Source organism: Ciona robusta, chromosome 11, assembly GCF_009617815.1.
Source record: "Ciona robusta chromosome 11, ASM961781v2".
In the NCBI taxonomy this organism is placed as follows: Eukaryota; Metazoa; Chordata; class Ascidiacea; order Phlebobranchia; family Cionidae; genus Ciona; species Ciona robusta.
Window position 1 is genome coordinate 7363934 of NC_143245.1, and position 18176 is coordinate 7382109.

At 37.7% G+C, this 18176-nt stretch overlaps 2 protein-coding genes across 2 annotated transcripts; both read left to right on the plus strand.

The window, feature by feature from the left end:
• The first annotated feature begins 1609 nt into the window (after positions 1-1609).
• On the plus strand, positions 1610-6278 carry LOC149728965 (malate dehydrogenase, cytoplasmic-like). Its single transcript, XM_089887845.1, has 8 exons — positions 1610-2138; positions 2509-2607; positions 2902-2998; positions 3403-3578; positions 4182-4304; positions 4719-4895; positions 5160-5363; positions 5751-6278. Exons 1-8 carry the CDS (start codon positions 2136-2138, stop codon positions 5877-5879), a joined length of 1008 nt encoding a protein of 335 aa, XP_089743971.1. The 5' UTR covers positions 1610-2135; the 3' UTR covers positions 5880-6278.
• A 745-nt stretch (positions 6279-7023) lies between these two features.
• LOC149728966 (kremen protein 1-like) lies at positions 7024-18138 on the plus strand. Its single transcript, XM_089887814.1, has 9 exons — positions 7024-7157; positions 9966-10094; positions 12726-12879; positions 13266-13354; positions 13727-14050; positions 15049-15423; positions 15827-15886; positions 16829-16987; positions 17351-18138. The coding sequence occupies exons 2-9, from the start codon at positions 10031-10033 to the stop codon at positions 17572-17574; spliced, it is 1449 nt and encodes a 482-aa protein (XP_089743940.1). The 5' UTR covers positions 7024-7157; positions 9966-10030; the 3' UTR covers positions 17575-18138.
• Positions 18139-18176: the final 38 nt, after the last annotated feature.

Below are 18176 nucleotides of genomic sequence, written 5' to 3' on the forward strand. Positions count from 1 at the left end.
TGTGGAGTGGATTTCTATAGCCGCGTCATCCCCAGGCCTCCTTTTCCGATGACACTTCAAAGAAACCAAACCTGTAATTCTAATAATTGTCGATTAGAGAAAATCGTGTATTCGTAACATCTGCTTGACCGCAAGGTGGTGTATTTCGCACACCAGAAGATCAGCATCTCGAAATTTTTCCATTCTTGGATATATAATAAAAATAACACCGCTGTGAACTTGTACAACCTTTTCTTTGCCGTTGAATTGACCAACGCAAGAGCCCTTATCAGTTCTCCGTCCATCAATGGCTTGGGTGATTTAACCCCAAAATGATGGAAAGCGAAGAAGTGGCAAGTTCTATTACGCAGCATGTTTGTTGTGTGTTTGCTGCTTTACTTTGCTGAAAACTAAAACAACTCTTCATACCTTTGAGGACAATTGAAACAGATGCTTCGTTATGCTTCATTTTTACTTAAATATTGTATTAAAGTTATCTGCCTTATATTAATCTAAAAGGACATCTCTCTAGCATAAGTTTATAAATGATTGGTATAGGTACTGTAAACTATATAGAAGCAACCACGTTTTAAAACTGACTAACCGGCGTCGGGCATAAAGAACTGCGTGATCAAGAACTTACGGACGAGTTTTTCATTAAAAGTACTGTTTAACACAGACGAGGACCTGAAATAATGGCACTTAGGACACTTCTAGGACCTACTTACACTTTGTTAATTGAGAGCTAGGGAACTATTATGAAGTACGCGACAGGCTATCAATAGACTTCAATACAATGTAGATTCGTACAAACTGTATCCGAGCTTTCCTATACGAATTCAAACTGTCAACTCAAAAGCTAACAAGATGTTTCTGATTAATTGATGTTTACAGCTATAATGAGCAGTTGAAACTGTAAACAAATCTAACTTAGCATAACATATATAGTAGGTTGGGAGAAGATGGGACACCTTTTCATTCTGTTTTTTTTTGTCCCATTTGGTAGTAAACAAAGAACATTCAAAGAATTATAAAACCGTATCCTCACAACTCCCACTGACCATTGTTAATTGTTTAAAACACGATCAGAGTATTTGGCTGTTATGTGCTAAAGTTGTCCCATCTTCCCCAATCCTACTATAGTACTGTGGGTATGGGGAAAATAAGACAACTTTAGCATCTAATATCCAAATATCCTGACCATGTTTTAAACAATTAACAATGGTTTATGCATGTCGTGTGGTCTGTGCATGTCGTGTATAATTCTTTGAATGTTCTTTGTTCACTACAACATGAGACGAGAAAAATAGAACGAAAATGTGTCCCATCTTTCCCCACCCTACTACATTGGGTTTTTAATGGTATTACAATTATATAAAACAACATTCAAAAATACTGTTGGGTGTAAATACTTTGGTTCATAAAATATAATATAAAACATACCAAAGCCCTCAGTTGTTAGTCTTACGTGATTGGTAAAAAACTATTTTAATTAGTCCCCTTTTACCAACACCCAGGAATAGTTTAGCCTCAAAGCGCAGTGAAGCATGTCGGGACACCATTATGACGTGCGCCACGATAGCGGTCGCGAAAGTTGAAACTCCAAATTGCAAAATAGGGTTGGAAAAGTTGGTCACGCTGCCGGCGCGTGATCGGTAACCTTGTGCGGCGGTGCCCGCTTGGTTCAAATCGCTCCGTTACACACAGCGTGTTTTATATAGATGTCAAGATGTGAGGAGCGTAACAGAATATGACATCTGTCGGTCGAGCTCGCAATAAAACTGGCTTTAAATTTTCTAGATTTTGCAAAATGGTGTTGCAGAAAAGCTTACGCGCATTCCCGTTTTTGCGCGAGTGCTCCAATTTCCGATAAAAAGTGATCAGCAATTGCTGTAATGTCGTTACATGTTACGATTTTTGTATGTATGAGATGATGGGATAAGTTATACAGGATGTTGATAACTTTTGCACGCAAAATAAATGCAGTTATTACATTGGGTGTATATTAAATATTATAATGTTTGTATGCATACATCCATAATAATGCAAAAACGTTGTTTATAAGTTTATAACTAATCTGAAAGTGGTTTCTATTTTTAGAGTTTAATTTGCCACTGAGTTTCATAGTTAAGTAATTTATCATCAAGCAAAGAAAAATGGTAAGCTTAACTAAGCCTAATTTTTATTATAAAGTATATTGAATGCAATATGATATATAAAAATGTTGTAACATGTTTCTTTATTTTTTGGCTTCTGACCGCTTCAGTTCTGTTTGTTATATTTTTACAACTGTTTTTTTTCATTTCATTTTCTTAAAATTTTTCTATCTCGCCAAACATTTATTTGTCATCCATATTTAATGCACAAATGTATAAATTAAACACAAAAATATTTGAATGACATTTTTCAAACTTCTCTCAAGTTTTTGGTTTAATTGAATCCCGTTGTGCGACGACACCAGGCTAATGTTTCCCAGTATAATGTGGTCATCATTCGTCATATGTTAATTGATATCATGAATTGACACAGGCTGATGGTTTGAAAGTCCTTGTTACTGGAGCAGCAGGTCAGATCGCGTATTCCTTGTTGTATTCAATTGCTAATGGAGATGTGTTTGGCAAAGATAAGGTGAATATAATATATGTAGTTAAATGTAACTTATTTATTCTCGCCTGGCTTGCAAAGACCGCCGTTATAGCACGGGTAAATGACTTGTGTGGCTGGAAAATAACAGTCGTTATAATGTAGGTGTTCTGTTTCATACACCTGATGTTGAGACCAAACCTGATGTTTGGTACCGTAGCTTGTTCAGGTTACCACCGGACATATTGTGACAGACAAAGTGTTGTCTGTTTGAATATTTTTTAATCTTTTTTTAGTTTTGAAACGTTTTCAAAAAATGTTCATGCTTTATATTTTTAGTCCATAACTCTAGTAATGCTCGATATTGCTCCGATGGCTGAAGCTTTGAAAGGTGTGGTCATGGAATTGCAAGATTGTGCCTTGCCAAGTCTCAAAAGTGAGTTCTATTTGATAAAAATGCTTCAGTGATGCTATGTTTTATTCATAACATGAATAACCACTGTCATTTTGATTTTAAACTATGTATCATAGGCCTATACATTTGTTGTTTTATTATTAATGCTTTTTAAGGCAATTTAATACTAATAGAGTCATTCAGTTAGTCCAAGCCTAGCAGTAAGTCCTGCCCCAACCCCCAGTAGGCTTAATGGTAATCTTCTGACAGCCCAATTAACACTGCAAGAAAATACTTCATGTATTTGAGCTTTTAGAATATATATAACCATAGTTTATTGTAATACATTTTGTATCCCGAAAACAAAAGATTTAGTTAAAGATTTTTATTCAAAAAAGTAGTATGTATTTGTGCTTTGGCAAATAAGAAATAACCCAAATATTTAGACGTCATTTCAACCACTGACGTGAAAGAAGCTTTCACTGATATTGACTTCGCCATCCTGGTTGGAGCCATGCCACGCAGACAAGGAATGGAAAGGAAAGACCTGTTGAAAGCGAACGCGAAGATATTTGTGGAGCAAGGACAAGCTTTGGAGAAATATGCAAAGAAGACAGTGAAGGTAATGGGTGGGGTGGTTTGGAAGTTTTATGGATTTCTGTTCTGAATTTGCATATAGTTCCTAATCTATTCTTATCCATTAAACAATTGTAATTGTAGTCTTTGTAATTTTAGCAGGTTTTGTAATTTTAGCAAAATATTTTGTGAATTTTCTGGATATGAATTAAAATTTTCTTGGTATATTTAGGCGCTTCAAGCCAGTTTGACAACTTGCCTTGGGCTGTTTAAATATTTAATCACCATGTGGTTTGGACCAACAGTTAATTTATTAACTTAAACATGGAGTCTATGTAACATATAATGTGTCTAGTTTGGTATAATATGGTATAGACTATAGTATGTACTAATGCGCAATTAATAGTAATACCTCTACATACTGGAATACGCCTTTAATAGTTGTAATAATTCTGTTTGGATCTTATCAATTACAACTTTTAACTGTCATTCTATTTCTTTCTTTTCTTGTTTTACTTCAATGTGGTTCTTTACTGTAATAAGCAAATAAAGAAACTCTCTATATATGTATATGTTAATGCATGTTATGTTATGTTATCTTGATGCGATTCTTACCGAATATTTTGTTCTAAACACGTTTCCACTGCAGGTGTTGGTTGTTGGCAATCCAGCGAACACAAATTGCCTCATAGCCCTCACATGCGCACCAAGTATCCCGAAAACCAACTTCACGTGTTTGACGAGACTTGATCAAAACCGTGCACAGTCTCAGGTAAAGAGGTTAACTTTGTGAAGTTGTTCTTAAAGGTTGCTCTATGTAAGAAGCTGCCCCTTAAAAGCCTACACACTTTTTAGTAATGCAGGCAATACTATTACTACAAAATGAATAATGACTCTTAATAGTTGCAGTTTTGTTCCTCAGAGCTCTTCATTAGAGTATTTTTATTACTGTACAACAGCAGAGGTAATACTATGCATAGAATCTGGCCAAATATAAGCATTGTATCGTTTCTATGTAACCAGTTCACAGGCACCGACAATATTACGCCCAACATCAATCGGTTGCCATGTTATTTGCCTATTAAATTCCAGGGTTGGCTAGCCCTCTTCTGGTTTGGCGCCTATTAACCAATCTATAAAGCAGTTATTTAACTAATGAATATATAAACAATAATTTCTTCACCAGATTGCTTCACGTCTCGGTGTGTCCAACGACAGTGTGTCTAACATGATAATATGGGGAAACCATTCATCAACTCAGTTCCCCGATGCAGCTCATGCGTCTGCTGTAGTTGGTGGGTCTACAGCTAATGCAGTGGAAGCTGTAAAAGATGATGCTTGGCTTAATGGAGACTTTATATCTGTAAGTAATCCATGAATATAACTTGTAATGAATAAATGTAATTGAATGTAACTCTATCCTTTCATGGTTAGAAAACGACAGTTGTTACAACTTAATATCCGGTTTCATACACCTCGTGCCTCTTTTGAGCTACCATGTATGTAACTTTGTGGGTGATTATTTTTCTGTATGACTGGATTTGGAAAACCCATATTAACCCAGAGTTGGAGTTATTGCTGTTAGTATTTAAATCATTTTGTTAAAACATTTTGGTTTTGTTCACAGACTGTCCAGAAGCGTGGTGGTGCAGTCATTGCTGCTCGTAAGTTATCGAGCGCCATGTCGGCAGCAAAGGCGATCTGTGACCATGTTCGTGACTGGTATTTTGGTACCAAGGGTGACAAGTGGACATCTATGGGCATTTACTCGAATGGAAGTCATTATGGTCTTCCAGAGAACATTGTGTACAGTGTTCCAGTTCGTATTGCGGTAACTAAACTTGTGGTTATTTATATACATATATATTAGATGATTGAGCGAAGGTACAGGTTTCTCAGCAAAAATTAGAAAAAAGTAACAGGTTTTTTATTGAAGTTTTATGTGCAATGTTTGGAAAGTTATGCATATAGTTGAGTATAGAATTAAATGTGTTATGTACTGTAACATTGTAAAGAGTTATTTAGTAAAATATATCCAGGCAACAATATATGCAGGAATCAGATATATTTTACGAATATTGAACAGTTAATACATTAACTATTGAAAATAAATAACTTTAGAAACTTGAGTTGTGACCAATTAAATGGGGACAATGAACAATTTCTTCTGTTCTACCCAATCTACTTTATCATTATATTACCGCCTAACCTTATACAGCCTGGTGGAGAATACACTGTCGTAGAGGGCCTTAAAATCTCTGATTTTGCTCGCTCCAAAATGGACGCGACAGCCCAAGAATTACTGGAGGAACGCAATGCTGCGTGGGATTTCCTACCTACCAGTTGACTTCTTTCACGATCTCAGCTTTAAACAACATCCACACACCACTCACGCATAACCTGACTGGACATTGTTTAACATCTAGAATCCGTATATATGAATTGTAGCTTAGTTTTTAAAATATTATACAGTTTTGCAATGCATTGGGTGATGTGTGTTCGTTGTTATTTAATTTCCAGCTGCAACAGCAGCGTAATCCGCCCAGCAATTTATTTAACAAAGTTCCAACAAAAGTTCATGTTTTTTTGCAAATTTAAAAAAAAATTGTTTTGAATTCGAATTTTTATGGTTGGGATCGTGGCCCAGTGGATTGTATTCTGTTAATTCTTAGCAAATGGTATATTACTGAATGAACGTGCTTACAATTTCTTTTCGAACCACAAAATACAATTATGAATGAAATAATGTGCAATGTTCGATTGTGAAGTCTATTTGCTCGCTTAAAACTTTGGTACAATGTGTTTTCATTTACAGACATTTTGCTCAAAATTTGTGGGTGTTTTTAATGCTCACAAGCGCCGTCTAGCGGTTTAGCAATTTTGCTCATGACTGGAAAATCCCGATTAATGTCTGAATCGGATCAAGTGTGTATTGTGAACCTTACCCGGCGCCGCTTTATTTTAGATTAAGATTTTCTACTAAACGTTTACTTTGAAGTGACTTCGATTCTGCGTGATTATTATAATGCTATACAGAGAATCTTCACGGAACAGATTATCTCATTGCTTAGAAAACGCCTACTGTCGCATTTTTCGCACTTGACAAACATATGGAACATACACTTTGTGCTATTTATGCATTTATTTGTGTAAAATGGTCCCCTTCTCTGTAAATTCGGATCCGCCCCCATGTTACCATTTACCGTGCAAATATGCAACTCTTGTTTTCACAAAACAATTTAACCATAGCGTGTTAAAAGTGGAGTTTTACTGATTCTTGGTAGAAGAAAACAACAAGTTCTGTTTTTGGTTTTTCGTTCCTGGAAGTGAAAGTAATCCAAGTTAAGACCGAGATTAGAGGAGCTATCGAGTCTGTTAACTATTTGGGAAGAAAAGGCTTTCGTACTAAAAGTATCTTAAACAACTGTACAGATAACGTTTGATGTTAAATTGTTGTTTTTTTTCAGCTGCAGAATTTTTAACTTTGTGTAAGGTGTTGCGAGAACACGAATCAGTAATTCTGTAGCTGGTGGACTTCTGCCATAAGTTATGTTTAACTTATGGCATCTTTAGGTTTGGACAAAGCAGCACGAGGAGAATCTTACCCATATAGTTTAGACAACAGGTCAAGAGTTTATATTAAAGTAAATACACAAGAGTTCATTATTATTTAGCATACAACTTAAGGGCATAAGTGTACTTGCATAGAATAAAGTTCATAACATGTTTATAAGTAAATCATAAAGGCGGCTTTCTATACCTTGCATGTGGTATGCGATATATTTTGCCAGCACGCGTTTTTTCCTAAAAAGTTCAATATTTTACTGCACGAAAAGTGTAGGCGTGACTAATACTTTAATTAAGGTAGGAAGTTGTATATGCTGAATCATTGCTTTGCGTCGAACCATAAATAGAAATAGGAAAGCAAACGAATATAAAGTATTAATATTTGGTCTAAAAACACCCGGTATACTGCAATAACTTATACGTCATATCCTAAATTTGTACGGTTCAATATATTTTGACTTCTGCCACACATTTATGTCCATATATATAGAATCTAGTTACCACATTCGGTGTTAAATACACGTCAATCAAATATCTTGGCGCAAAAACGAAAAACATAGTTTCCGGTGACGTAACTCATGCAACTTATGACGTAGCACGTTACACTATCACGAAGAGAAAACGTTAGGTAGAAGCGCATCGATTAGTTATATCCAGTTCCGGTTACGCTGGAACCTTACGTTGACGTTCATTGGAATTATAAAATAGAGCAACACCCGCGTACATAACGGCACAAACCAATAGTGGTTGAACGATTACTGTTCTCAGTTTTAAGCGTAATCGGATTACACGGTTTCGCCAGCGTCAGTTTCTTAATTGTACCTTTGCCCGCGCGGTATAACATGTTGGCTTGCACCAATTGGCCGCTAAACGTTCCCGCACGAGTCACGAGGCGCAGTAAGAGAAGAGTCGTTGTATTTTCAAGTGCTTGGGCACAATGCCACACCAGGCCGAGAGCAGAAACGTTTTCAGGGACGTTTGGGTGTCTGTTGGCGAGACAGCAGTATTAAGCGCGACAGGTCGCTCGTGTTAGCAAATTGTTATGAAGTAGTCTGTGTCGGTAGTTTTGAAAGGCAGTCGTGTTTCACGTAGGTATTCTATAGTACTTGTCAAGTTTGCGTAGCGTAATTTGTTTGCATGCACAGAACTAAGGTGTAAAGGTATGAGCATAATGTTTATAGTGTTAAGCGCACGATGTGCCGTGCATGAGATTAGATTAGAGCATTATGACAGAGTTTGTACATTCAAACCTCTTAAATAGCGTCATAAAACGACTGGCACCTAGAATACCCTGCCGCGTATAAAGCGAACCTGCGTAGAGTTCGATTCGCCGCAAAAAAATGCTCTGACGTCATTTACCAGTCCTTGATATAAGAATGCGAAGCGTGTTCGCGACAATACGAGCGAGGCAACGAAGGAATGCGATGAGTTGAGTAAGCGTTGCGGAATTCCGGCTTTTCCGTGAAACCGAAGTAAATTCGGGTCGACATGAGTCTAAGAGTTCATTTAGACAATGCGGGAATTATTGCAGGCAATTTTGTTTAACTAAAAGTGGATTGAATGATGAATCAATCTGAGGTCGTTCCGCCGATTTAAATTTGTTTGTTGCCATTCGCGCGATGGCTTAGGCGTTTCTAATTTGGTCGATACCGTCCCGGTATGTAGTGCATGTGACCAGCAGTATCTTGACCTCATGTGTTTATAATGCGCGGAGTGAACAGAAATAAATAGCCGTATAATGGCAGTGGACGATCGTAAACAAGATATCGTAGATTTCTCAAAACTGGTCGGCGGCGCAGCTGACCGGATGGCAGACCACCGTGGTCGCTTCTGAAAATATTTATTTTTCAAAGCTTGGATTCGATTTGGGCTAAATTTTAGCAACGTTGCTTTGCTTATGTTGGATAAGCGGGTGTTATACAACAAGAGGGTATCTAAATGGATCTTGTAAAACTTGAAAGGGGTGATTTTTATCGGTTGAGAATGGCAAGGTAAAGTTTATTCCGGCAAGAGTCAGTCCAAATCGGACCGGATCAACCAATAAACATACAAGTTGTTGCGTGTCTAGAGTAATATTTGGATTGCGGCCTTTACCCCGAGATAAGTAAAATCATGTAAACACCAGTTTTAGCGGTACCGCATGCCCGACAATGACCGGATTAAACCTGTTTCAACCCGTTTAAACCGCCTCATAGGGACGGGTAGAAATTGATTTGTTACCATTTAGTATTGAACGATCGGCGGTGCAGTAATGCCCTTTAATCTACCACAGTTATTACAGGCATGCTATATGCGGTACTTGAGTTTTAAACCAAAAGTCTATGAAGAGTTAACCTTTAATTGCTCCCTGCCGAAAAGTTAGATATGTTTCGTAATCTGTTCACGTCAGTCGAAACTGCGTTTTTTGTACAAACTCAATGAACCTATGAGAGTATTCGGGCACCGGTACAGTGTTATAGATCAGGTCGTTTCTCTTGTACAAGCGCGGTCTGTTCAGTTAGCTGATAGTGTGAAAAGAAAGCGCCACAAAATTTTAAAGGAGTCGTATATGCTAAGATTAGCAGTAAAATGTTCTTGAAAAAAATGTCAAGAAAAAGGCAGGAAGTTTTTCGGATTATAAAATACAGAGGATGGGAAATAATTTGTCAGTCAGGCTTATGTTCGACCCTGGCGGGACACAACCTTAGTGTGTATGGAACACAACTCATATATAAACTATTAATAATAAAGTTGTTTCATACGCATACTAAGTGCTACTAGGGACTTAAAAGTGTGTATTTTGAACAATAAATATGATACAATTTTCAATATTACTGAAAAGTCTTGTTTCTTCTCATGACATTTTACCAGTCATTGTATTTTTTAGATTTGTCAAGTATCTTATATAATTACCTGAGCACTGAACCACCATCTAAAGAAGATCTTCCAAGAATGCGATCAACGATGAATATTTTCGTCTTCTTGCTCATCATCACCGCCATCTGCGTCCAAGCAGGTAATTATTAATTTGAATGTAAATTATAAAACATTTGTAATTTGTAGAAAAAGACAAATTTAGATATAGTGGGGTAAATTGGGACATGTTTTATTCTCTTTTTTCCCGTGCCATTTGGTAGTAAACGATGATTATTTACAGAATTATATATAACCGTACCCTCACGACGTTAAAACAGCATTGTTAATTGTTCAAAACTTGATCAGAAAACGTTGGATTTAGGCGCTAACGATATCCCATATTACCCCACAGTACCATATGACAAATTTTAATTGGAGTAAATTTTAGGTCGCCTGTTAATATTAGTTAAATAAGTGATAATGTACAGTCGTTTTAAATAAGTAAATTCGCAAATCTTCCTTTTTGAAGCGATTACCATTTTTGAATGGACGTTTTTTTCCGCAGCGTATACCGTGGGTGTTACCACATTATAAATTAAATACTAAACGCAGCGTTATACACGTAATTGTTAAGCTGAGTAAATGCCACCACCGCTAAACCACAGTGTCCGCGAATTTGAAACGCTGGCTTTATCGTTGTCCTGCTCTGCATACATAGCCCGCAACGCAGATACGTTCATCACCGCTGTGTATTAGAGGAAACCATGTTACGCAATCAGCATTTGTTAAAATGGATCGCATTTAAATGCAGTCTTATTAAAACACGCCATGTAAGAGCAAGCCAACCGCGTATGCTTGTGATCGACCACAAAGCGTACACGAGGTGCATGAAACAGAATACCCGAGAAATACCCACTTGTCGTTGCCTGCCATGCGATGATAAATAATTTACATTCATTCATACGAAAGTAATATCATTGTCGGTCTCGTTATTGCGCCAACTCCTTGTTGTCTATATAGCAATGCAGTTATTTTGGTTCTTTTGGGTAAACCGGCCAAAGGCAAGATCGCTTTCGACACGCTCAACACATTAAACTCGGCAATTGGAATAAATTTTAGGACACACACAGTCAGTTGTTATGGTCTGGGTGGTGGTTTTGTACCCGATGATTAAAACGAAAGTCCGAGTAAGTTCTGGCAATTTATATATCGAGAACCGAAGTTTTAAAGTCTTATTCTTTTCGCCTTTATTTCTTCAATATATCTCAAAAAATTTTAAAAATTGATTTTCTTTCTCTCCTCTGAAGAAATTGAAATATTCCTATGAGGGCAGCGATTTACATTTTATTAGTTTGATAATGATTTCTATCATGTCATGGCTGGCGAAAAAGGCAATCGATTTGCGGTTTATACGCGGGTGCTTACATTTTATTTCACGTCAATAAAATTGTCATCTCGTCCCCGTGAAAATTACTTTGATTGATATTTCGGGTCCCAGATGGGCAGTTGATCTTCGAAATTGTAAATATTTGTCGTTAAGTCTAAACAGGCAACGCTTGGGTCCAGTTAAAACTTAATCTTCATTCATCCCTTATCTTTGCGATGGCTTTACCGGGAATCGTCGGGTCGAATCGATTCGTTTTGTTAAGTAAGTATCTATTCGAAACAGATGCGGTTCGAAACCCGCGGGTGTAGGCGTGTGTGTTGATGGCTAGATAAATAAACTCCTTGCAAAAATCTTGCAAGCCACATAGCTCCGAAACCGCGACTGCTATCCATCATCTGGAGGCCCGAAGATCAAATTCCATCGCCACGCAGAGTTGATTGTTCTCGCAACGTATTTGGAGCTTAAGCTTCTCAGTCATTTGTTTTAAAGCTTGGATGCCCGCGGCATAATGCAGCTATGATCGTACATCAATAGCCACGACCGACGGGACGTTAATTATCCGACGAACGCTTTCTCATAACATGTTTTCCTGGTAGGGCAGAAGCGCAGAGTGATTCTTAGAAGTCTTCCTCGGATACTGATCGCTCGTTTACATTACACCGCCTCGTAATTTAGACAAACGACTAAGCACCGTGTGCTTATTAACTCGCCTCTGCTCCCGAGCTGCGAATACCTCATGATTAAATACATAGTATATATACCGCTTTTCAAGCACTTGGATGCGGTTCATATTGCGGTCACTCTGCATCGTAATTATTTTCCGCCACAAATTTTTGACTTTATTCTCTAAGACGTTTAGACCCACCCCGCACACACAGTGGCAATTATAACTTAACCTTAATCGCCAGTGACCTGAGATTCGAGCACGCTAATTATACGTTCTCGACTTCGAGCCGATGGATTAAATACCTTTATATGTATGTTGGGTGAAGTTTGACGATATAACTCAAATATAATTGCTAAGCACACGGTGCAATCATTTTTAATAATCATATTTTGAAATGCTGACGCGAGAACACCATAACTCTCTACTGGTACAACAACGGTATTCCTATTAATCACCACACCATACCACAATGCACCACAGAAATGCCAACACCGAAGAAAATTTTAAACGCCCAAAAACAAAAATTCGTTAACACGTTTATAACATGGGTGTTCTGTTACACGTCTCGTGCCAGCTTATGAGTTTCCATGTATTTTTACTTTGTGAGTGATTATTATTATTTTTTTTTTCGATTTTTACTACCATGGCCCCGATGTTTTGGCAGATAATTGGCCAAACTTGGCTTAGATCCACAATAGAATATCCCCGGTTTATATCTTATATAATTTACTTAACAGAAACGGAATGCTACACTGCCAATGGAGCCGACTACGAGGGCGTACAAGCGCACATAGAATCGCCGCTGAGTATAAGAAGAAATTTCACTCCCTGTGTTATGTGGAACGAAACTGGGATTTCTATGTTTGAAGGACTTCCTGAGAATTACTGCAGGTAAGTTCAGACACAACTCCAAAATTTTACAAATTTCGGATAATTTTCTTCTTATTTCTAAGTTTTTATTAACCTTTTAGGAAATAAACCATGTAACGCATTTTTAACCGGCGTTGTGACTTGACAAGCATATTGGCCATATGGAACCAGAGAACGCAGGTTTCTGAAATCGACGCTTGTGAACGGTTTATAATCTAATTGCTCCGACCCGGTGGCCAAAACTTGCCAACGTACAAGCCTTATCGCTAAACATGATTTCCCGCAAGAGAGATATAGTTTGCTATGCGTTGTAATTTTAAACGGTTAAACTCTATTTAATAAAAAAAACAACTAAAGTGCCGTGGACGCTTGAATCAAAAGTTATCTTTCTACTATTTATGCCACAGGAATTCCAACAACAGCGTCTTTCCCTGGTGTTTTGTGCGACAGGAAGGACAACTGCAGTTCCATCTTTGCGACATTCCTAGCTGTAAAAGTAAGTTTCAAAAAATAACTATTAGCATTTTAGTCTTTAGGACACGAACACCAAACTATTTACGCCAATTCGCTCTTCTGATGGCAGAGCTTCTTGAAAACAAAACTATTTTACGCCAGTTTAGTCAAATTCGGTTGCCATTTGATTTAATTAGACCGCCTACCATCCATGAGTGCTCATAAACCGTAATGCAATGTATATAGACCATAGTTAAAGTAAAATCATTTAATTTTAGATCCACGAAACGAGATAGTCCCGAAAGTTACGATTAATTTGTACTATACGCAAGTTGTTAAACAGTCCCTTATATATATATGTATATATATATATATAGATTAATTGGGCAATTTGTAACCATATTTCTTCACGCAGCCCCAGCCTATAGAGGATGCTACCGTCCAAATATATTGAACAACAGTATAAGTCAACCCCTTATGAACGGACGGCACGCATTGATCGGCGACCCAAGGATGAAAATTGCTCGCTGTCTAAACTTCTGTCGGAGGCGTGATTACACTTACGCTGGGTTGAAGAACGGACACAGTTGTTTCTGTTCAAAATGGGCGACCCTGGTTGAAAGGGAGTCGGTGCTAGATGCGGACCAAAATAGACTTCCAGAATCAAACTGCAAGAAACATTGTATTAACGATCCAATACATGCGTGTGGAGGGGAGAACGCAATCTCTGTTTACGACAGTAAGTTCTCAATTCTGTAACAGCTTGTTATAATTATATATAATAATATTAATAACTTTTATTTGTCTCCTCGATTATGGTAGTGAAAATTTAAAAAATATGTTAAACGAGAAGACAGAATGTACACACCTAAAAACCATACTGAACTTCAGTATGCTATGCCTAAACTGCGGTAAAACGGTGCATCTACTTTTTAATAAGCGATATAAATATTAGTTTTAAGATTTTAGGTTTGTTAACTGTTGTTTTAAATCGTGTTTTTAGCCTAAGCATCTAACACATAAACGTGAGCGCCACTTTCGGATAAAAATAACTTTTTAAGAAAAACAAATTCGACGCTGTCGTTATACTTCAAGGCACATCATACGGAATTAGGATTACCTGAAAAGCTTTAATACCATAGTAGCTGCTGGCGTTCTGACGTATGCAGCTCAAACGAAATCAAAACAATCAGATTGTTGTATTTGGAAGTAAACTTACTTTCACTGTTGTTGTAGAAACATAAGATTAAACTTCTCATCTGCACTCCTGTAGCGATTAATAAGAAATAATTCTTGTGCGGTTGAATCGAATACAATTTCCTCATAGAATCTCTCAATAAAATACTCTAACCGTTTTTGCGATTTAACGGTTCTCGAATTTTTGGTTTTTGTAATGACGTGTATTCTGATGACGTAACCACACAATGACTTGCTTAAGAAAAATTCCCATGTATGTAAACCTAATGTATTTACTATTATACTTTTTCTCTGGTAAAAATATGATTTTAATAGAAATGTTCCTTTGTCATAAAATATTACGAAGATTTTATTGATGGTGCCTTTAATTGTGTATTCAAATTATTGCTTATATACCTCTAAGCAATTAGGTCCCTGCATTGGCTTCGAAAAATATCGGGGCCAATGTTATATTAAAATGACGTTTCACATATATTTGACACCTGCTATAATATATGTTGCCATAAAAACAAACAATAACCAGAATATTTCTCCATACAGCTCGTGCTGGTATGTGCGGCAACAAATACATGAACGAGAACCATGGCACAATATACTCACCACGCTGGCCGGGAAGATACGCCCATAACCTTACATGCTCATGGACCATTTTCATCCTACAACCTTACGCAAATTCACCGGATTACCAAATCGTTTTTTCGTTCGTTTATTTCGATCTGGGGCGAAGCAACGACACTCTTACAATTGACACAACTAGTAGACTGATTGCAGGCCAACCGAATCACGTGGGTGGCTTCCGCGGTTCAGTGATTCCAAGTGATGTCATCGTTCCCCTCACTCGCGTCAAAATGGTGTTTCTTCAGTTTGTTTCCGACCACGAGAAGGCTCGCAACGGTTTCACCATCAAATATAAAGGTACGGTATGTGTGTCTTTGTGGCGCAATGGATTAGCGCGCTGGACTACTAATCCAGAAGTTCCGGGTTCGAGTCCCGACAGGAATGTCTCTTTTTAAAGAAAATCACTAAAACCTGCCGTATCGTCATGAAAGAAAATCACTAAAACCTGCCGTACGATTTTAATTAAGGCCCAAATGACTGTATAGTTCAACTTGATAAAATATATTAAAAAAATCCCTTTTAAAAAATATAAAAGCGCTATCTTGTAGTATCAAATGCAGCATGAATAAAATCGAATTAATATAATGGTTCATACTCAAGCGATTTTTAAACCTCATAGTTCTGAGCCTAACCCCAACACCGTTACAAATAACTATATTGAATATTTTGTAAATTATCTTAACATCATAATGCTCTTTAGTGCAAAGAGTTCCAAGAATCACAACTACAACTGAGACGATTCCCACAACCGCTTCTAGAGGTAAATACACAACTTAATTTTCGTGTTTATTTAAAACAAATTATTGACGAAATTTTGAACTTAGTGGTTTTATGACGTAGGTGGCTCTCGGAAACTCGTTTCGAGCGTCATTTAGAAAACATGTTTTCCGGAGAATTTACAAAATTTTAACCCGTGTTATTTCGCCTGATTTTCCGGTAGTGAACCTAATGCTTAAACCCAGATATGCGGAAGGCTGGTATTATAATTCATACGTTCACGAAAACTCCGTTCTAATCCACGGCTTTCTTGCGTTCCGGGAAATAGCAAGCGTTTGTTGAACTGCGGCTGTTTCTCTGGCCGGGCAGGCGCCTACCCGATTATGCGCCAAGAATGCGAAGATTATTTCATGGCTTGTAATCCAGTCTTGTGCGTTCCACACCTTCAATATACCAACGCTGTGAAATTAAATTCTACTTTGTAAAACACGATGTTGTAACTTGAGAATATTATGATGACTTGTTCGCGGGGTTTACTTTAATCTATGAAGTGACATGACATGACTCAGATTTTAATGTTCTGTTTATTAGAATATGACTCACGTAATGTTAAGTTAGGTGGGCATGAGCGACGAATGCAGCTGTGGGAATGACCCTTGATAAAAATCTCGATTATCTCTGGTTAAAGTTTAAGCTAGAATTTGACTTCTGTAAGAGCCTATAGCTTAGTAATATACGTTTGTGTAGTCGAAAACAAATTACAATCGTTTCCATACAAACTACTTGTTTTATTTTCATTTTAATTTAATGTATGGCCGACAAATTTGACAACCCTAAAAGTACCACTTGGTTAAAGCAATTTCCGTTGGATGTCTTGCCCAAGGATACATGCGCTCACAATGGTAGCAGCGTCGAGCCTCGAACTCGTTGATCTTTTGGGTCAAATTTTCACCGCTCCCACCTAAACAATTATGTTTCTTTTCAGTCGCTGACACTACAGCGCCACCCAGCGCTTCGACAAGTCCAAGCACTTCACCGGTAGATGTCGAAACCAACCATGCAGAACCAACAAAGCCAGCCGTCCCAGCTACCCCCTCGAACCACACAACGAGTTCGGAAACTCAACCTGCCAATTTGCCAGCCGGTGAGAATATCACAATATCATATATATGTATTTTTGCGTGTCTGGTTTCATTATGATTCGCTGCAGGTTTCGTTGATATAGTGGGGTGGGGGAAGATGGGACACCTTTTCATTCTGTTTACTCAACCCATTTGGTAGTAAACAAAGAGAAATAAAGCCGTATCTACACCGTTGTTAATTGTTTAAAACACGATCTGAATATTTTGATATTATGTACTAAAGGTGTCCCGTCTTTCCCAACACAACTATATATAGTAAATTCGTTAAAACGACGCTTCCATATCGCCAAAACTTAGGTCGAAGTTTGTATTAATTTCGGTGCCCAATCTTGGTATTAAACGATATTCGTAATGCTGATCTATAGATGGACCGGAACCAAAGGCCACAAAGGACCACAGCGTTGTCATCCTGTTTATTGGCATTGCTATTGCGGTCGTTATCCTAAGCATGGCCGTCGTGTTGGTGGTCACTGGTGCGCTGAAGAGAAGACACAGAAAGGCAAAGGAAGCCAAGGCCAACCGACCGCCAGTAGAATTCAACAACCCGGTCAGTTTTAGCAACGAATCGAAAACAGTCACTGGCGTATGAGGGGTTAGGTAACCAGGTTTGCTAGGAGTCGAAGTTCGTTCTTTATAGAACACAAATAACAAACTATATGACATACTGCAAAACCATACATTGTTTTACCGACCAACCGCCCCAATGTTCAGTTTCTCATGTATATGATATTCTGATTTAATTTAAAATCGTATTTTTCTTGCGTAACGGTATGAACACATACTTCTAATTATTGTTCCTTTTAAACGTTTTATTTTGTTTTTTTGTTCAGTAACTGCACTTCTTTACGAATTGCCCGGACCAAACAAAACCAATTTTATATTTCGCAGTAGTTTTACAAAACGTTTTCCTCGCGTGTTTTCTGAAGCGAAAATTTTCTTAGAATTTTATGCCGAAAATGCAAAATCCTCAATTCGTATTTTCGTCTCGTTAGCGGACGACCGCTGTCGTATTTCGTGACGTACTTACTCTCTGACGTATTTTTATCGCCTTGTGTTTTCAGCGTATTATACTGAAGACTTATTTGTATATGTTTGTACTGTACCGTTGCCCTCAGGTGCCACAAATAAACCTTATTTCTGTCTTTCTTGAAAAGCGTTGGTTTACTTGCAGCGACAAAGTTCACATCAGGA

Bases quoted from the DNA above. Each gene is read 5' to 3' on its own strand.
- LOC149728965 (XM_089887845.1), top strand. The intron at 3,579-4,181 runs GTAATGGGTGGG...TTTCCACTGCAG, and splicing joins ATGCAAAGAAGACAGTGAAG to GTGTTGGTTGTTGGCAATCC. The intron at 4,896-5,159 runs GTAAGTAATCCA...TTTTGTTCACAG, and splicing joins TTAATGGAGACTTTATATCT to ACTGTCCAGAAGCGTGGTGG.
- LOC149728966 (XM_089887814.1), top strand. From the start codon at position 10,031: ATGCGATCAACGATGAATATTTTCGTCTTCTTGCTCATCATCACCGCC. The intron at 10,095-12,725 runs GTAATTATTAAT...TTTACTTAACAG, and splicing joins CGCCATCTGCGTCCAAGCAG to AAACGGAATGCTACACTGCC. The intron at 13,355-13,726 runs GTAAGTTTCAAA...TTCTTCACGCAG, and splicing joins CGACATTCCTAGCTGTAAAA to CCCCAGCCTATAGAGGATGC.